The sequence below is a fragment of the Pteropus alecto genome, unplaced genomic scaffold, assembly GCF_000325575.1.
Source record: "Pteropus alecto unplaced genomic scaffold, ASM32557v1 scaffold44, whole genome shotgun sequence".
In the NCBI taxonomy this organism is placed as follows: Eukaryota; Metazoa; Chordata; class Mammalia; order Chiroptera; family Pteropodidae; genus Pteropus; species Pteropus alecto.
Genome location: NW_006436812.1, coordinates 5,942,974 through 5,962,891, shown reverse-complemented (window position 1 = coordinate 5,962,891; position 19,918 = coordinate 5,942,974). Strand labels below are relative to the sequence as shown.

The 19,918-nt window shown below is 50.7% G+C and overlaps 2 protein-coding genes and 1 pseudogene across 5 annotated transcripts in view; 2 read left to right on the top strand and 1 right to left on the bottom strand.

Annotated features, from left to right (window-relative positions):
- Positions 1-6: 6 nt before the first annotated feature.
- On the top strand, positions 7-11,824 carry TELO2 (telomere maintenance 2). Of its 2 annotated transcripts, XM_015591124.1 has the most exons (20): positions 7-271; positions 981-1,258; positions 2,540-2,608; positions 2,905-3,052; positions 3,419-3,521; positions 3,767-3,835; positions 3,976-4,117; positions 4,206-4,342; positions 4,839-4,918; positions 5,136-5,237; positions 5,598-5,686; positions 5,911-6,002; positions 6,258-6,374; positions 6,494-6,565; positions 7,943-8,107; positions 8,647-8,738; positions 9,377-9,476; positions 9,654-9,718; positions 9,995-10,110; positions 11,229-11,824. In XM_015591124.1, exons 1-20 carry the CDS (start codon positions 60-62, stop codon positions 11,330-11,332), a joined length of 2,352 nt encoding a protein of 783 aa, XP_015446610.1. In that variant the 5' UTR covers positions 7-59; the 3' UTR covers positions 11,333-11,824. The 2 variants fall into 2 exon arrangements, with proteins under 2 accessions (XP_015446610.1, XP_015446611.1); XM_015591125.1 differs by lacking the exon at positions 5,136-5,237.
- On the top strand, positions 6,763-6,881 carry LOC112481684 (annotated as a pseudogene).
- Positions 11,825-12,113: 289 nt separating the features above from the next.
- IFT140 (intraflagellar transport 140) overlaps positions 12,114-19,918 on the bottom strand; it is an 88,111-nt gene continuing 80,306 nt past the window's right edge. For all 3 annotated transcript variants that reach the window (XM_025048241.1, XM_015591122.2, XM_025048242.1), the window contains 2 exons: positions 19,296-19,437; positions 12,114-12,660 (listed from right to left, as the gene is read on the bottom strand). In XM_025048241.1, the coding sequence (XP_024904009.1) occupies positions 12,454-12,660; positions 19,296-19,437 (349 nt within the window). In that variant the 3' untranslated portion in view covers positions 12,114-12,453. The remainder of the gene's footprint in view (positions 12,661-19,295; positions 19,438-19,918) is intronic.

Below are 19,918 nucleotides of genomic sequence, written 5' to 3'. Positions count from 1 at the left end.
CTGAAGATGGTGACCACATCTTCTCTACCCTGAGTTCCCTAAAGCGGTATCTCAGTAAAATGGAGAACCCAGCCCTTCCCCGGGAGCAGGAGGAGTTTGCCAGAGTCCACTTTTCTGCCTTTCTCAGATGTCTTGTTGGCAAGCTGAGCCCAGACTGGCTTGAGCTGCTGCCTGGTGGCCAGTTGGAGGAGCTGTGGGCTAGCTTCTTCCTGGAGGGCCCTGCTGATCAAGCCTTCTTGGTACTGATGGAGGCCATTGAGGGCACTGCCAGGTGAGTGGGGGTGGGTCTGATTATGGAGTCAGTTGTCACATCTGAAGCATAAGCATGACCTGAAAGCTTGCAGACCAGTGGCAGAGCACCTGAAAATTAAAAGCAGTTTGTGCTAATCTCTGCAATGGGAAGGCCCTTGCTCTTTGTTCTGTCTGTGATGTGTAGATGAAGGGAGGGAGCAGGAGTGTTCATGTCCCAGTGGCTGAGGCAGTGGGTTAGCTCCAGACTGAGGAGACATGGGTAGCAGTGGGCATTGTCATCCTCCTGGGCCCTCTCCTTCACCATGTGGTTTGAGCTCTCCCGTGAGGCACCTGGGCGCTGCAGCAACCTCACAGGATCCCAAACTTGAGATGGTTCCCATATTCCACACCTGGGCACATGACACACCTCGTCATTGCGAAGCTGGGTTTTCAGTGGTTGCTGTGATAAAAAAAAAAAGCAAGCACCATGTGAAAAGCACCGTCAGGAGAGGGCAGTGTGATTCTGAGGTGGAAGGTTGCGCTGGACTCAGCAGGGACTTGTGTCCGACTAGTAATTGTGGCTACTTAGCAAGATTTAAATACTCTTTCAACCTATGAATAGGATATAAGCGCCGATTAAGTGGTTGGAATTACCTTTTTAATGATGGCTGTTGCTATTCCTTTTGGCTGAGGGTGCTGGGGATGGAGATGCTTGGGGGCTCTGCCCATCACACCTGCTCTTGGTTCAGCCCCAGCTTCCGTCTGATGAAGATGGCGCAGCTGCTGGCCCGGTTCCTGAGGGAGGGCAGGATGGCCGCTGTGATGGAGGGGCAGTGTTGGCAGCAGACAGAGTTGGCCTTCCCCCCGCTCCAGGAGGCACTCCTCAGCAAGGTGGTGGGCTTGCCCGACCGCCTAGGCAACTGTCTGCAGCATGAGAACCTGTCGGAGTTCTTCCCTCAGAACTACTTCCTTCTGCTCGGTGAGGAGGTCGTGCAGGTGCTGCAGGCAATTGTCGACTCTCTCCGAGGTGAGGACTCCTTCGAAGTGTCCTTTTCCAGCTGTTTTCTCAGTCTGCTGTCCCCTCGCTCCCTCCCCAGCCTCTGGGGACTTTGCAGTCTCTGGGTAGTGCTATCAATGAGTCAGAAGTTGTCTCCTGTTTGGGGTGGTAGCAATCCACATGCTAAAGTTTTACCCACTTCTCAGTTGTTGACCTTAGAGGTGGAGCTGACTCTTGATTTCTTCAATTCTTGGATGTACATAGGTGAAGCTGGCCATGTGTGTCTGCTCACTGCTGGGCCCCCACTCAGCATCAGCATGAATGTCCATGGTCTGAAAACCAGAGCTCTCACCTGACGAGAGTCCTTCTCTCTTGGCTGTTGGCCAGGGTCCGCTTGTCTTAGTTGGCTTATGTCTGTCTCAGGTGTCTGTCACTGGGCATCTTGCGTGCATGGAGAGGCTCTGTGGGAGCAGCTTCTTGCTCATCCTTTCATCACAAAGTCTTTGGGGCATCAGTCGTGGCGGCAAGTGTCTTGCCTGGGCGTGTCCAGTGCTCTCAGCAGCTGAGGCTGTGGAGTGAGCACCATGTCAGGTGCTGCTTGAGGCTCTTCACATGTGTTGCTTCAGATAGTTCTGAGACCGTGCTTGAGAGAGGCACTATCGCTGTCCATGGGGAGGGAGCCACATCGAAGTGAGGCTCCTGCATTTAACTGACCAGGCCACCCAGCCCCACTGTTTTGTGCTGGGTAATGCCCGCAGGATGTTCTGAATAGCCAGACTGTATCTAGTCTGCTTGTGCAGTGGCTGTGTGTGGTCTCAGATACCCCTCTTCAAATCACAAATATGGTATTTCCATTGTGTGTGGGTCTTGTCTGAATCCTGGTCAGCTCCACCATCTTGGCTCTTCCGGTAGAGTTTGTGCCACCCACTCTCTCCTTATTACCATGTCCTCATATCTTCCCTTTCTCCCTGTGGGTGGCTCAGAGCCCCACCTGCCCCTACCTGTAGCTGGCCAACTCAGCCAGACCCCTCTCGGTGCCTCTCCTCCTGGTGCCGCCATACTCATCCTTGCTTTGGAGGATCGTTGTGATGATTAAGCGGGCGAATATGTGTTAAGGTTTGTAAACAGTTATTATTGGCTCTTCAAGTTAGAAACAATTCTATTAAGACTTTGGTTGGATTGATTGAATGAATTGGCATTTTTACAACGTGGAGTCCACCTGCCTAGGAATGAGTTCTGTCCCCACTTGTCAGTTCTTTGATGGCCTTACTACCGCCCTCCTTTAAAAGCTCGTATTCCTTCCTGTCTCAGGTGGCTTGGACTGCTCTGTCTCTTTCGTGTCTCAGGTCCTTGGGAAAGCCTGTGTCCATGGGAGGCAGAGTGAGTGTTTCCTGTCTGGGGAGAAGCCAAAGTACATTCTGGCACTCTCCCTGTTTCTCCTGGCAGCTGTCCTGGGAGGGGGCGTGCATTGTGGTTCTCTGGTGGAAGGTGGGAGCTTCTCTGTGTGTCCCAAAGCAGCAATGGTCCCCTTGCCGGGGCCTGGCCCTGGGTGGGCTGATGCCAGCTGTCCTGGGCCCCTTGGCGAGGGCTTGGCTATGCAACTGGTGGACCTATGGGGTGCAGACACCAGACAATCCATAGCTCCAGGCTCAGGGCCTCCTCTATGTGCTTCTCAGAGGAGATCCTGGGTGTGCTGGTGCCCCGGCTGACAGCACTCACCCAGAGCAGCTGCCTCTGGCAGCGGGTCTGCTGGCGCCTGGTGGAACGCGTGCCTGACCGGGCCATGGAGGCTGTGCTGACGGGGCTCGTGGAAACTGCCTCCAGGTAAGAAGCAAGGCACCCTTTCCAATGGAAATGCTTCTTTTCCAGGAAGGTGGGAAGTGGGGATCCAGATCATCCATGTCTGCCATCCCTTTGTCTTTATGTAGTTGGTTTTTGGTCCTTCACAGGAAAGGCTGGCGCCCCTACTCCAGGAGAAGCATTTAACCCTGGATATGGTCAGAGCAGGGAAGGGATGTCCTCTTGCGTTGAGGTGCAGGGCTCTTCCTGGCTTCCACGTTACTGGGAAGAGGGAGCATCAGGACTGACTTGGACCTGAAGCACTTGCCAAGGCTCCCCCGTGGCTAGCGTGGAGTCCCGGATCCAGCCTGATCTGTTGAGATTCCCTCTCCTCCCAATTGTCCTTCGCAGGCCTGAAGTCCTCTCTAGACTGTTGGGGAACTTGGTGATGAAGAATAAGAAGGCCCAGTTTGTGATGACCCAGAAGCTTCTGTTCCTACAGTATGGATACACGGTGAGAGCCGGTGAGGGTGTGGGCTGCGGGACGCCTCAGGTCCCAGAGAAATGACTGTAGCAAGTGGAGCTGGAGCAGTGCTCAGTTGTCCAGGAAATGTCATTGTCCTTTATCCCAGACCCATTCCCACTCTGGGACTCCTGGGCAGATGGACCTCGGTCCCCTGGGCTCCCCTGGCTAGGCAGGTGGCAGGTGGATGGTGTCTGCTTGGCAGACAGTGACAGGACACTTGGCTTCTGTTGCAGACGCCTGTGCTGCAGAGCCTGCTAGGGTACCTGGCCATGGACAGCCAACGGCGCCCACTCCTCATACAGGTAAGTCCTGTCTGGTCCTCAGTCCCTGCAATGTCCCAAGACCACTTTCTGGTAGGATGGAGAGGGATTGCGTTCTTGCCTGGGATGGAGGGGAAGCAGGTGGGGCTGTCTGAGGAAGCTGGGGTCGTGCTGTCTGCCAGGCGCTGAAGGAGCTCCTGGAGATGTGGGGCAGCAGCAGCGCGGTCCGCCACACACCCCTGCCACAGCAGCGCTACATCAGTAAGGCTGTCCTCATCTGCCTAGCACACCTGGGGGATGAAGAGCTCCAGGACAGCCGGGACGGTGAGCAGGTGGTGAAGGGCACCCCGTCCCAGTCCCTGTACCCCCCATCCCTCCCCTGTGCTCAGCATGCATGCATTGATGCTTCCAGAGTTGTTGGCCAGCCTGATGGCAGGAGTGAAATGCCGCCTGGACAGCAGCCTGCCTGCTGTGCGCCGCCTGGGCATGATCGTGGCCGAAGTGGCCAGTGCCCGGATCCACCCTGAGGGGCCTCCCCTGAAGTTCCAGGTGAGCGAGGATTGTACCTGTGTGGTCTCCCCAAACTGCTGTCACTCCATTCCCCTATGTCACCTCATCTTTCTGGGTTCAGGCCCATGGAGCATCTGTTGGCATCAAGTTGACCTCGGTGGCCCTGACAAGGGTCACGGCTCAGAAGGGAGTGGAGATATAGGCCCTCAGTTGTGACCTAGGAAGTCCTCCAGGTGGATCCCTGGGTGTTTAACTCTCAGGCCATCCTAGGCATCCCCAACTCTGGGACATCCTTGGGGCTGCTGCCACATCTACTCTGTCCCAGGGGATTTTCTAGCTCCCTCAGGAGGAGTGGAGCCTTCAGTGTACCCAGCGCTGCTCTCTGCCGAGGTGGAGACTTAGAAAGTCACTCTTAAGAGGTTCTGGCCGCCAGAGACCAGTGGTGTACAGACTGGGGGCTATAATGGCAGGGCCTCGGAGGGGCCTCGGCTCTGCCACTCCTGTCTCAGCCAACGCCAGCTCTTTTTCATTATAGTATGAAGAGGACGAGTTGAGCCGTGAGATGCTGGCGTTGGCCACCCTCCAGCCTGTGGCTGACAGCCCCTCAGAGGCAAGGTGAGGTCTCTCCACCCTGAGCTCTGGGCATGGTTGGCCAGGTGGGGGTGATTCCTGTGCACTTGTTAGATTCTGTTTTATCATCCTGGATTCAAGTTTCCGAGACAGAAGCTAAAAAGATGAGGGTGGGGTAGGAGGAACATTTTTTTAGACTCCGGGACTAGAAATTCATTGTGGGGTGTCCCTGAAGGGTTCTTTTCTCCTTGTTTCCCAAAAGCCCATCTGTCACTCCAGTTGCTACAGAGGCCCCTGACAAAGAAAATGTGGATGATGGTGTCCCCCAGGCGCAGCCAGAGGGTTCTGACTCTGAGCTTGACAGGTAGCGTGATAGGAAGGTGCTGGGGAGGCATGCGGCAGTCCCTTGCTGGCATCAGAGCCCACCAGGTAATCGGGAGGGCTGATGGGCCTGTCTTGAGATGGGGGGCTCGTGCCGCAGGGCTGTGCTGGCTCTGAGAACTCTCCAGTTTTTTTCCCCATATGAAAACCAGTACTCAGGGGCTTAGTTCTACTGCAGCCTTAGCCTGTCAGCTGTTCTTGAAGCTTCAGGGACTGAGGAATTTTGGTGACTCAGGAGTTTGTCTTTGTGGCAGAGGGTGCCCAGCTTTAACTTTCAGGGGTTCCTACCCTGCCCGTTGTCTATTCCTGGGCAACCAGCAGGCCCCATGTGCTTCTTCCATAGTGATGATGAGTTTGTCCCCTATGACATGTCGGGGGACCGAGAGCTGAAGAGCAGCAAGGCACCCATGTACGTCCGGGACTGCGTGGAAGGTGGGCCTCTATTCACGATGTGAGCCCTGCTAAGTGCCCTGTGGGGAGGCCCCAGCCCCAGGCACAGCTGGGTACTTAGGCCCCTGGGGCTGCTGGGCTGTGGGACCTGTCCATGTCCCAGGAATACACCTGCCTTCTGCCTAGTGCACAGACCCTGGCTGCTGTCTCTGTCATGGTCAAGGTCAGGGCTGAAACTGACAGAGGCCCGTGTGGGTTCTGTGCAGCCCTGACCACGTCTGAGGACTGGGAGCGCTGGGAGGCAGCCTTGCGGGCCCTCGAGGGGCTGGTCTTCAGGAATCCGGCTGCCACTCGGGAGGTGACTGGGCAGGGGAGCTGGGATCTCAGGGTCATGGTTGGCGGGTAATGTCCTGGGAGGAATGTGTGCAATGAGGGAATCTAGTCTGGCTCATGTGTGTGCCTTGGTGGCTCTGTGTCCCCTCAGGAGGCCTGTCACTGGGACCTTTGCTGGGCTCTCTGAGATGTGTCTATTCTATTGTAAGGAAGACTGAGGGCTGTGGGGGTGTCTGGGGCATCTTGGGGGCAGTGAAGTTTCCCTGACCCCTGTGTACAGGTGAGCGTGGAGCTGGCCAAGGTGCTCCTGCACCTGGAGGAGAAGACGAGTGTGGTGGGATTTGAGGGGCTGCGCCAGAGAGCCCTGGTGGCCGTCACAGTTACAGACCCTGCCCGAGTGAGTCTCAGCAGCTGTGTGGTGCCGAGGTCGTGCCCCCTCCTCCCCAGGTATAGTCTGTATTGGGGCCCTACCTCCGGAATTGTGGACCTCAGCGGCCTTTCGTTTGCCTGGCTCAGGTAGCGGAGTATCTGACCTCACAGTTCTATGCTGTCAACTACAGCCTCCGGCAGCGCATGGACATCCTGGACGTGAGTGCCTGTGGGTCCCTGTCCCATTTGTCAGGTGCAAGCTACCTTAAGGGGCCAGGCCTGATGCAAAGCCTCCAAAAGGAGAGCAGGTGTTTGCCAAAATCTATGTGGGCAGGTCTAGAGTCCTCCTGAGTCTCTTGTTGCTAGACCTGAGAGGCTGGGACCAGTGTCTTTCTGATAAAAAGAAATGAAATTATGTCTACGGCCATACTATCCTTAACAAGCCCAATCCTGTCTGATCTCGGAAGCTAAGCAGGGTTGGGCCTGGTTAGTACTTGAAAGGGAGACCACTTAGGAAGACCAGGTGCTGTAGGCGTAAAAAATAAAAAATAAGGGATTGTAAACTGACAAGGTCCTTGCAATCCGTGAGGTCAACCAAGGGTTACCTTGCCTAAAAAAAATAAAAGGAAAAAAAGAAATGAAATTATGACACTTGCTACAATGTGGATGAATCTGGAGGGTGTTATGCTAAGTGAAACAAGCCAGACAAAAAATAAATAAATACTATATGATTCCACTTACATGAGGTTTCTGGAGCAGTCAAAATCACAGAGACAAAGTAGAATGGGGGTGCAGGGGCTGGGAGTGGGATGGAGAGTTAGTGTTTAATGGGTTCAGAGGTTCATTTTGAGAAGCTGAAGAAGTTCTGGCAATGGACGGTGGTGATGATTGCACAACAATGTGAACGTACTTAATGCCATTGAACTTAACAGTAGTTGAGATGGTATGTGTTAGGTGTATTTTACCAGAGGAAAGCGAAGACTAAGACGATAGTAAAAAAAAAAATTCACTGTTTTTGTGTTTACAATTCAGTGGCATTTGGTACATTCATAATGTTGTATGACTGTCACATCTGTTTACTTTCAGAACATCTGGCAGCATCCTCAGAGATAGCCCATGAGCACTCACTTCCTCTCCCCGAGTCCCTGTATCTACCAGTCCACTCTTCGTTTCTATGGATTTGCCTGTTTTGGGTACTTCCTATGCGGAAAGTCATATGTGTGGCCTCCTGGGTCTTGCTTCTTTCACTCGCATATTTTCAGGGCCCACCCACACGTAGCCTGGGTCAGAACTTCATGACCTTTTCTTGTGAGGCAGGGGGCAGGATTGGACCAGCTTTGGGAAGGGAAGCAGCCCAGGCGAGGGGAGTGGAGCACTGGCGAGTCACCAGGGAGCATGCCCACCTTTCCTTCTTGAACCCCCACAAAATGAAGTGTGATCCTGAGATGCTTGGAACTGACTCCCTACGTGGGTCCCTGAACCTCCCCCTCAAAGACAGTGAGGGCTGTTGATGGGGCACTTGGTTTACCTTGAACTTAAAAAATGTCATTCTTCCCTAGAGTGATGGCAGCTTCCTTGAGTCTTTCTCTTCTCTAGGTCCTGACTCTGGCTGCCCAGGAGCTGTCTCGTCCCGGGCGCCTTGGGAGGACCCCCCAGCGCAGCTCCCTGGACCCCACCTCCCAGTCTGGCTGCACTGTGACTCCCACCTGGCGGGCAGTGGTGGACGAGCGGGTCAGAAGCAAGACCCGGCACTTTTCGAAGGTCAGCCAGGACCCTGGTCAGGTCTTCATGGGTGGGGAGTTTGGGCAGGCTGGCCAAGCAGTTGGCCACGTCTAGGCAATGTCTGCTTAGAGGGAGCAGTGCCAACGCTGGTGGTCTGTGAAAGGAGAGTTTTGGGCACAAACTACGCTGTGTGACATAATGTTGTCGCGCATCAGACTGATATGGTTTTAAAACATGAATACAAAGGCAGGCGTGAAAAAAGCCCTAAGAATTCTATGTCAGCAGCGGATGACCTGGTGTGGGCTGTGCTGTTGGGGTCTATCTAGGCCAGGGCTGATATAAAGGAAGGAAAGTCTAATCTTGCCCCTCCCTCCCTGAGACATTTGGCCCCTTCTGGAGACATTCTTGGTTGTCACTGGGGATGGGTGATGCTGGCATCCAGCTGGTGGGGTCCAGGGAGGCTGCTCACCCTCCCACAGCATGCAGGATGGCCCCTCCATGAGACTGTCCTGCATGGGGGAAGGAGGGCTGCATGCTGCACCCAGTGTGGTGCCCTGTGAGCCCTGTGTGTTTGGCAGGGCTCTCCCAGGCGGGGACCAGCTGGCAGCCCCAATGAATTCAACTCGGTGGCTGGCTACTTCTTCTTCCCCCTTATTCAGCGTTTTGACAGGTGAGTGGGAGGCCTGTGATTTGGGGAACATGAGCCATGGACACTTTGCAGACAGGAGGCTTCCCAAGTTGGGGTCTGGGTGGGACTTTGGTCAGCAGCCGGGTCACCACCTCAGCTGTGGTTGTTCATAGCTTTAAATTAAATGATGTGGTGAAAGCATTAGGGATCACGGCTTCTGTCACAGATGTCAGGTTCGTATCAGGGCCTCAACTTTGCTGGCGCCTCGATGCTGCACGTGCTCTGCCCACTTCTCCTTTGTCTCCTTGTAAAGCCTTGGCCTTGTATAGATGTCCCCTCAACCACTGCCACACAGGCTGTGATGCTCCAGTGATGGTGGAGAGGGCAGAGCCTAGAGCCCTTCCCCACAGAGGCAGGGTTGGGGGCTGCCGCCTTTGCTGTATGGTCCTTTAGGTGGTGGCCTTGCTTCCCCCAAATGCCACCGAGGCCCAGGCTTGGGCCATGCAGCCTTGCAGAGTGATTGGATGTCTGTCCAACACCTTCTCCTTATGACTGTGAGTGCCACAAGGAGATAGGTGGTGAGGAGCAGCATCCAGGGCACTGGGGTGTCCCTTGGTGGCCCAGGAGGGAGTTGGCCCTCAGTGCCAGACCTGCATCATTCACCAGATTCTTTGTTGTAGGCCTCTAGTGACCTTTGACCTTCTGGGAGATGACCAATTGGTTCTTGGGAGACTGGCCCACACCTTAGGGGTCCTGATGTACCTGGCTGTGAACACCACGGTGAGCTGGGAACTGGCAGCTAATGGCCTCCACCTCACGTGGATTGTGTGCCAGTGGTTTGTCCTCCCCATGGGCCTCACCTTGGCCCTGCAGACAGGAGCGTTTGGGCCTGAAGACGGTGTCCAAGGTGGGGACTCGGGTGCCAGGACCGCATCCAACTGGACTCTGCTATTTCAGGTGGCTGTGTCCATGGGCAAGACCCTGCTTGAGTTCGTGTGGGCCCTTCGCTTCCATGGTGATGCGTGAGTGGCCAAGGGACTGGGGGCAGTGGTCTCATGTGGATGTGGTAGGAGGGGCTCTGAATCCTGGCAAGTGGACATTGAGAGGCTGATGGTGGCTTCCAAGGGTGGCTGAGAGGCAGCTGGGTCTGGCACTTCTAAGAAGGAAGGGGGCAAGGAAGGGGGCTATGCAGGGCCAAGAGCGCCTTTGCTGCCAGTGGGGCTTCTGTGCTGAGAAGCGAGGTCTGCCTGGCCAGGCTACGGCTCTGTTGGGGCTCAACCCTCCACCCTGCTTGGCAGCTACGTGCGCCGGGGCTTGCTGTCCGCTGTCTCCTCCGTCCTCCTCAGTGTCCCAGCTGAGCGACTGCTGGCAGACTTGCCAGACGAGCTGCTGGAAGCCCGGTCATGGCTGGCAGGTGAGTGCCAGGTCCCGGGCTGTGGTAGTGAGGTGGGTGGGAGGCTGGTGCAACCTGGAGGGTCCCAGTGGCCGTCAGGGTATGTGGACCATTGTGGTGATCCCTTGAGCTGAGTGAGCCCCAGTCCACAGCCCAGCATGAGTGTCATGTCGCTCCTTGTTTACACTCTAAGCATCTTATAGGGGGACTTGAGAGAAGGCACTCATGCAGGAAATGGCATTTATATTCCTTCTGGAAAATTCTAACTCTTCAAAAAGGTTACAGGAGCCATACAGTGAGCACCATGTATCCTCACAAGATTCACTGATTGTTAGCATTTTGCCATATTTTGTTCTCATCCTTCCACCTACATGTACTTTTAAAAAACTTTGTTGTCACCAGTATGTAGCCACATGAGCCACCATACCCCTTCCACCATTGGAGCTCACGGCTAGGACTGGACCATCTAATCTATAGCCGCACTTGAAGGCCCAGTGGTCCCGTAATGGCCTTTTCCCTTTCTTTCTGCTGGATCCTGGGTCCAGTCAAGGCTCCTTCGGGACCCTGAGCCACCCTGCATCCCTAGCTCCTATTGTCTGTTTGCCCCTAGTGTCTCGTTTTGTTGGTGTGCAGTGCGCCCCACCACGTAGGTTTCTCTGTGTCTCAAGTTACATGTGTCAGGATGGCTCTGGGTGATCCTTCTCGGGGCCTTGTGCTGCAAGTGTGTGGCATCCAGTGTCTCTCGTCCTGGGATGCGCTCCATTGCTTTGGGGTGCAGGCACCTTCCCTGAGGTGAGAGTGGTGACCTTGGAGTGACTCTTGGGGGCATGTGTTTACCTGTCCCAGCCTCCTTTTTGTTGCCATCACCTGGCCAGAGTTCCTAGCCCAGGTGGATGGGAGCATCTACTCTCTCACAGGGATGCAGTAAACGACTCTGCTGGCATCTAAGGTGCTTCTGTCATTAGGGGCCTCAGCAAGAGGGTCTGGTGCCACATGCCTGAGGCCCAGGACAGCCAGCTACATCAGTCCCCCATGCGGGCTCCTTTAGGAAGGCCCAAATCAAACAAAACTGAAGAGGGCTGCCCTGCTCAGTGCCATAGATGCTGCCTGTGGTCTGGTTTTATTTCCATCTTTGGCAGATGTGGCTGAGAAGGACCCAGATGAAGACTGTAGGATGCTGGCCGTGAAGGCACTGCTGCTCCTGGAGAAACTCAAAGACAAGCTTCTTCCACTATCTTCTTAGTCCCCTGGCACTATTTCTAGTGCCAGGGGAAGAAGGCCAGGGGCGCCAAGTGCAAGGCCGAGCCAGGCCAACGTATGGGCTTTGTGGTGCGGCCGCTCGTGGGGTAGGCCGTCCATGCGGTATTGAGCGTGCAAGCTGGAAGGCCCCCGCCTCTCAGCTGTTTATAGCCCAGCAGGTCTGAGTGCTCACCTAAAAGTCCACTCCAGGGCCTCTGAGTACTGCCCCCAATGGATGGAGCACCTGAATGCTGGGGAGGGGCGAACCCAAGGAAGGATCCCAGGGAGGGACATGGGGCAGGCTTTGCAGGCAGCTGGAGGGGAGGAGCGAGAGGGTGCTGCTGCTCAGGGCCTGGATGTTCTCCCATGGGAGCCGCCAAGATGGGCAGAGTGGTGGGCTCCTGGGCCCGTGGGCTTCTTAGCATCATGTCCTTACCTAAAGGCAGGTGATGTTATAAAACAAAAAGAAGAATAAAAAGGAGCTATAGGTGTGCAACCCGTGCTCTGTGGTTCTCACTGCCCAGGGAGGGACCTCAGTGCCTAGGTGAGTCCTCCAGAGGGGAGACATGAAAACGGGGCCAGGGCAGGAAGGAGAGACGTGCTTCAGAGGAAATAAACTTTATTAGGAGAGTTTCAGCAGCCGGTGCGTGGAGCTTGAAGTCGCCCTTCCCTTGCAGTGAGAACTGGTGACAGAAAGGGCACAACCTAAAGGACAGAGCCATCAGAGCTGCTGTGTAGTTGCCTGAAGACCCACCTTCTGCCAGCTGCCCTTGTGTCCCAGGAATGGCCCTTGAAAACCTGGATGCGCTGTTAAGCAACCCATTTGGGTGCTTGGATGAGGCGCAGTGTACCATCCTCACTTCGTGAAGTTCTAGAAGTTTCTTAGGCTTCACAATCTGTACTTGGGAGAATGCCAAGGGCAACATGACATTCCCTTGAAAGTAAAGGAGCTAAACCAGAACTCCGCAGGGCCAGGAATGCAGAAGGGGTGGCGTAGAAATGCACGCTCTCCCCTTCTAAGCAGGCCCGTGGCTACACACTCAAAAGTTTTCCTTTCAACAAGAGAGTCAGGGTCTTCTACTGATGACCGGAAAGTGCTAGAAGAGCTTTTGCAGCAGTAGGCCCTCAGGATTCGTTCTCGACCTCCTCCATCACCTCCTCGTCCACCTCCTTGGGGTCCTCCATGCTGTTGTGGCGGATCCGCTCGGGCATGATGCGCGCCAGAGGGATGCCCAGGCCTTGGTGCACAGCGTCCACGGCCCGCTGGTTCACGTAGTAGGACACGTTGGCAGCGGGAAGTCTCCTCCGCATCTCCTCCAGATACTTGTAGGCCTGCATCACACACAACAGCCATTATTAGGTTAGCCCACATGAGAACCAAGGGCCCATGCCCTTTGTCTGCTGCAGTGTTTCCTGAACGCCCCCTGAGGTCAGAGGAAAGCTGGCCCTGCTTCTCAAGTGAGCAGGGGGAGGATGCCTTCATTCAAGGGACTCGGGTGCAGTCTGGAACTTTGCAGCCTTTCATGAGGTGGTGGTGTCTGAGGACAGCCTGGCTCAGGCTCCCGTGGTCAGAGCTGTGAGCTGTGATCAGCACTACCAGCTGAGTAGGAATAGCCACTTCCTTGAAAACCCTGGGAGCGGCCCGCGTACGAGCACCCATGTGTGTTTTGGAACTCTGCTCCCTTTAGGATCTCTTCTCCTTGGAGGCACACAGGGAGACCCCGAGGGAAGGACAGATTCACAGTTCCATCTTTTTCATGTACTTTGAGGCATATGCTTGTTGAGTTGGAGAGCAGGCAGCAATATGTACATGGTTTGTCTTTATTTTGACCAAGCATCCAATGTACCCCAGTTAATTGGGCCTATGATTAATTTGAGTCTCTTGTGTCCTTGATCTTAGGCCAGTAAATTCCGTAATTTTCCTCTGGTCCCACCAGTGGGAATCTGTGGGAGAGCACTGGGGTATCATATAAAGCAGCTCAGGGGTAGGGGGTCTGAGGCAGGACAGGCGTGCTTACATCTGCTATGCCGGCTACACCTGCTCACACCTGCTGTGCCTGCCCATACCTGCCCGTACCTGTTACACCTGCTTATACCTGCCAATATGTGCTACACCTGCCTATAACTGCCCATACCTTTTATGCCTGCCTGTACCTGCTTCACCTGCCTATACCTGCTTCACCTGCCCACACCTACCCATACCTGCTATGTGTGCCTATACCTGCTCGTACCTGCTATACTGCCCATGCCTGCCCATACCTGCTATGCCTGCCCATACCTGCCTACAGCTGCCATGCCTGCCTGCACCTGCTAACATTTGCTACACCCCACCCATAGGGAAGGCTGCATACAAGCATGAGGGGGAAGGAACAGAGCCTCATGTGGCTTCTAAGGCATACCCACAAGATACACTTCATATCAATTCAGAATGTGACCAAAATTTCTAAGAGCTTCTAGTTTTCCTTTTGAGGAATAATGATCAGATCTCAGTATTTCTTAACGGTGCTAAAAACTTTTAGAACAATTTTATTTTGGACAGATATAACTTAAGCTATGAGAAACAAAAGATAAAGATTATAAATATAAGAAATAAGATACGGCTTTTGGAGGGATGTGATGGGCACAGCACAGCCTCCCAGGAGTTCTCACACCAGAGGGAGAGGAGACAGCCACATAGGAAGAGGCTTCTGTAGATGTCTACCACTTGCCTGCTGTGGGCCAGGCTCTGTGCTAAGCACACAGGGCACAGCACGCTAAGACCAAGGCTGGCCCAGTGTAGGAGCAGCATGAGGGTGGCCAGAGCTGCCAGTGGAGAGGTCTGGCAGCAAGCAGAGTTCAGGGAGTACTGACACGGGGGGTGGGGTGGGGGGGAGGAAGGGAAGCAGGAGCTGATTCAGGAAGACCCACGTGGTCAGGAAGGACCCAGCAGTATAACTTCTTGGTGTGTAGAGCTGGTTTCTTTAGTAAAAGGCAGGAGCAGTTTCTAGAAGGAAGATATGGCCACCAAAGACGGGTGAAGGACAACAAAGAAACATTACTGGATGTCCTGACCACTGAAGATACTGTCCAACGTCAGGAGTGTCAGAACTGGACTCTGCTGACAGGGCAGTGAGGGTGGGATGAAAACAAGGTAAGGAGTTTGGAAATGAAACGGAGGAGGGACATCAGAGCAGCAACAAGGGGCTTAACTTTGCCCACCAAGAGGAAACTTGGGCATGCCTAGACTTTCTAGATGTATAGACTTCAAAAAAATTTAGAGTTCCTAAATTCCATAGGCTTCCAACAAGGGTCAGGAATTTGATGGAATACTTAAAATATGATTTTTCCGTTAATTTTGAGGATACAGTGGTCTGGACATCTCCGCAGTCTAATTGTGTTTTCATTTATTTTCTTGTCGAGATCAGATTTAGAGCTGTTTTCTCCCAACAAACACATGGGTCAGTAAGTGCACATGGTGGGGGGCTAAGAGGAAACAAGTGCTCAGACCAGGAAATCTGGGTTTCATGGTGCTGACCTTTCACGCTGTGGGGAGCCGCTGATGGATAACTTTCCTGTGAATTCTGGAAACCACAGTTTAATGAGGCTGGCATAGTTCACTAGCAACATTTCTGAAACTAACTTGTCAATACTCAGTTAGGGAGCACTTAGGAAGGGGAGCCGAGAGATTCCTTGGGGTCACTAGTCTCACCAGGAACTATCTGTTGGTTAACTGAGCTGATGGTTGAAGGAGACAATGTAGGCAGAGTATGTGGGTTTGGCAAATTCTGTATGACACCTTTTGGAACACAAAGGAAAAATGCAGCCAGGTGCAATTTTTATGTTGGTTATAAGAAGATTATGATTGAGAAAAATGAGAGAAGCTTCTGGTAATAGCTAAGTAACTCAGATCAACCCTCTCACAAGGGAAAAACATAGACACTGGAGAACAACTGAGACAGGTGGGTGGGAGGGAATGGACATTTAGAAGGAGGGAGGGGCAAGGGACGAGTTTCTGGTTCATTGTAACTTTTTCCACAAGGGAGGCCCCAGTCAAGGCTACTGTGAGAAGCTAAAAGGCACATACAATAAAAAAGGCTCATAGAAACCCACACTATTACTGGCTTGAAGACTAGAATCAGAATTGGGGTCAACCATAGCAGCTGGAATGTGAGAAAATATTGGAAAAGAATCATTGAGGGAGAGCCCAAATTCTGAGTATGAACTCTGCCCCGATCTCTGGTGGATCCTGCACTCTTCATGTGGTGGGGATAATGGCAGACTTCGAGGAGCCTGACCAAAGCTAAAGTACTGAGCAGAGATTACAGCCGCTGCCCACCGGAGGGGAGAGGTTAGACTCAGTTGAGCAAAGATGTTGGCAGGCAGGCAGGCAGGCAGGAAGGAGAAAGAAACAGTAATACTCTTTGGAGGAACATAACGGAATCCAGAGTCTCTACAATGATTTATCCCATTGGGAAAGAAACAGTAATACTCTTTGGAGGAACATAACAGAATCCAGAGTCTCTACAATGGTTTATCCCATTGGATAACATTGTATGTCTAAAACACACACACACACACACACACACACACACACACACACACACACACACAAAATGCTAGACATAAGAACAGAAAAACTTGACCTAGACTCCAAAGAAAAGACATAATGGAGACTATTTTGACAGGTTCCAGATGTTGGAATTAGCAGCAAAGACTTCAGAACAGCAATTATAACTATGCTCGTGTATAAAGGAAAATAAGTTTTTAATGAATGAACAGGAAATTTTAGTAAGGAAAAAAACTAAGTTTAAATACTAGAACTGAAAAATACAAACTCATGAAAAATTTGTTGAATGGGTAAGCAGCAGGTCGAAGACAGCTGAAGAAAGTATATTTGAAGATAGGTCAATATAAGTCAAATAATCGAGGGAAAAGATTGAAAACAATGAACAGTAATTACAAATGTCTGTCCACTTAGTATAAAAAAGACTAGCATTTAATTCAAGTCCCAGAAAGAGAGATTGAGGCAGAAAAAAATATTTGAAGAAAAAAATGACAAATTTCCCAAATTTAGTGAGACATAAAGTTACAGATCTAAGCAGCTCAGGATCACTACAATGAAAATGACATCATCTTCAAACTGCTGAGAACCAAATATAAAGAGGAAAATCAGAGGGTGGGAAAGAAGGGTAGCAGGGAGAGTGAGGGAAGGGGAGAGAGAGAGAGCACAAGCATGAGCACGCGTGCTCCGGAGACCTGAAGAGGGTCCTAACTGAGTCTTCATCTGACTAATGACCAGTGCATGTGAGAGGCGAAAGCACCCGAGGCCACAGAAAGACCATCAGGAAGGAGCAGGTGGGACAATCCCTGAGACTGACCACACAGGCCAGGAGTAGTTCCACCAGCCTGGTGGGAAGACCTGCCAACACACTAGGCATCAAGAATTCTCAAAAGGGCATTGCCTTGGTAGTGGGGTGAAATTAGCCCAAGATTCAATGCTATTCTGCACCCACCTGACGAAGATAAAATACAGCCGCAAAAGGATCAAATTGTTTCTAAGTAACTTACTCTTATCCCAGAACTAAGCTCAATAATATTTGTAAGACTACACACCCAGGACTCCATCACTCAACAACCTAAAAGATTTACAACGTCTGGAATCCAATAAAAAATTACCAGGCATGCAAAGAAGCAGGAAAATATGAACCATAATAAAGAATCGATAGAAATACATGTAGAATTGACACTAGAGTCAAAGACTTTGCAATAGCTTTTATAAATATACTTCATATGCTCAGGAAGGTAGGGGAAAGAATAAGCATAACAAAAAGACATGGAAGACAAAGAGAAAAGAACCAGTATAGATCACCAGGGATAGAAATTATGTCAGATGGAAAATATGGGTGGGAGTAATGTCTGAGTATAGAAAGAAGACTGATGAACTTGAACCAATAGCAAAAGCAACTGCCCAAAATGAGAAACAGAGAAAAAAGTCTGGAAAAAAGACAAGAAAATAAGTTGAGCCAGGAGACAACATATGTAAGTAATTGGAGTTCAGAGAGGGAGGAGAAAGGAATAGAAGGGAACTTCCTACAGACTATGAGAAAACACTAGCAGCTTGTATGTCTGATCAAGGAAATGTATCTAGAACATATAAAGACCACAACCAACAGTAAGACAGACAATGGTAAAACGATGGTAAAACGATAGTAAAGGATTTGAGCATTCACAGGACGAGACAGCCAGTGAGTCAATAATTAGTCATTAAGAAAAGGGACATTAAAACCACAATGAGATACCACTACCCATCCACTCACCAGGATGGCTGAAGTGAAAGAGACGGATCATACCAAATGTTGGCAAAGATGAAGAACCATACTCGTGTGGATTATGAGATAAATTAGTTACTTACATGGAACACTTTTTTTTTTTTTTGTAAAAACGACGTAAAGACAAACTGGTTATTCAGACTTGGGTATGCGGCAGACTTTTTTCTCAAAAATGAAAAAAGCGAGCCTGCCACTTTAAGGAAAATAGTAACTGACTATTTTTGCTAAGGATGAAATTTAAGCTTTCAAACAAAAGTTAGAATTTCAGAAACCTTATGTATTGGGTACCATGAGCTGGACATCTTCCTAATACTTAAAGGCTTTTCTGACAAGATCAGTGGTGATATCAGCAAATGAGATTTTTTAATATGTATAATGAAATGTACATTTGCATAACTCAGTGAACCAATATTTTCCAAACGACCAAACGATGTTACAAAATCACGTATGTCTAAAAGATCCAAGATAGCCAATGGGTTTAATGCAGCAGAGTACAAAAAGTACACTGGTAGGATTTCAGATTCCTCACTGCAACTAACTTATGAAATAGCACTTTTGGTGTAAAATCAAAAAAGATCTACAAATATCTGAGAAGGCTATGATATACCCCTCTCATCCTCACCTACATGTTGGTGTGAGGTTGGATTTTCTTTATATATTTCAACTAAAACAACCTATTTTACTGAATTAAATGCAGAAGCAGAAATTGAGAATCCAGCCGTCTCCTATTAAGTTAGACATTAAAGAGATTTGCAAAAATGTAAAACAATGCTATTTTTCTCACTAAACTTCTTTGTTTTGGAAAATAGTTGTTTTTAATGAAAATGTTATTTATGTTAAGATACAATGGGTTATTTTATTTTTAAGTAAATTAACAAATATTTTTCTAATTTATTAGTTTTATTTCTAATATAGTAAATATTGGTAGATATAATCCACATAAATAGAGTCCTCAATTGCTTTCCTAGCGCAAAGGGGTCCTGAGACCAAAATGTTTGAGAATTGCCCTGTTAATTGAATTATCGAAAACCTTCCACAGAGAAAGTTCCAGGACCAGGTAGGTTCACTTACGTATTATTCTTTCAAACAGTTAAGCAATGACATCAATCTTATATAAACTCTTTTAGACAATGTAGGAGGTGGGCACACTTCTCAGTGTGTTTTATAAGGCTAAAATAACCCTGATACGAACCATGAAAAAGACACTACAAAAAAGAAAAGAGAAAAGTTCGGTAGTTTCTTAGAAAGTTAAACATACACTCACCATACGACCCAGCAATTCTGTGCCCAGGTGTCTACTCACGTGTTAGCAATCTAAGGGGTGATTGGGCAGGATGTCTGCACCTTTCAAATGGTTCGGAAAAATACCCATTTAATGTATAAAATAGAAATGGAGAAATGTTTATACAGAATGAATAAATAAACGTGGCAAGATGTTAAAAACTGGTGAATCTGGTAATAGGTACAGTTGGGTACTATTATCCTTGTAACTTTTCAGTTTGCAAGTATTTCAAAATAAAAAAGACTAAAAAATCAAAAACAAAAACAGGAGAGGCGCCTCCTCCATGGTGAGCTTGCAACAACTGTGGTCTGAGGGCGGGGCTGCTGTAGCCGGGTCCCCCCCTGGGAAGCAGAGCCATCTATTATCCTGAACCTCACCATCTGGAACTCCTCCATCTGCAGGTAGTGCTCCACCAGGAAGCCATAGACATCCCCTATGCGAATGGTGTTGTCCAGGTCTGGCTCCTCCAGAAGCAGCTCACACTGCTTGACTGACTCCTTGGGGTCCTCGCTGTATGTCCTGCCAAGAGAATAAACAGCCTGAGTCTGAACCCAGGACACGGGCTGAGTGTCAAAGGTCAGAGCATGCCCTTTGCCCCAAGGAGGACCTCTTGGGAACTGCAGGATGAAACTTTGGTGAAGGTAATGCCTGTGAATTAAATTCATTCATTAATGAGTTAGTTCATAAATTCACTCCTTCGTTTAACAAAAATTTACTGACTGCTCACAGTGCCAGTACTCTTCCAGGGCGAAGGTTTGTCAGTCCTAGTCCCTGCCCAGGAAACAGTCTAGAGGGGGACAGAGTGAAGCAGAAGGGGACGTGGGGGCCTGAGACGGTAAGGCAGGGGGTCAGCATGAACAAAGACCAACACGGTGACATGTTTAGGGTCTGTGGCAGAGCAGCGAGTGGTGTGTTATCGGAGTAGGACCAGGAGGGCCTCCCGAGCCTGCGCAGAGCAGGACTTGGTCCAGAGCCTGTGGCTGGAGCCTCGAGAGGCTCA

Coding starts and splice junctions, on each gene's coding strand:
- TELO2 (XM_015591124.1), top strand. CDS start 60: ATGGAGAACCCAGCCCTTCCCCGGGAGCAGGAGGAGTTTGCCAGAGTC. Junction 5,238..5,597: donor TCTGACTCTGAGCTTGACAG/GTAGCGTGATAG, acceptor CTTCTTCCATAG/TGATGATGAGTTTGTCCCCT. Junction 9,719..9,994: donor CTTCGCTTCCATGGTGATGC/GTGAGTGGCCAA, acceptor CCTGCTTGGCAG/CTACGTGCGCCGGGGCTTGC.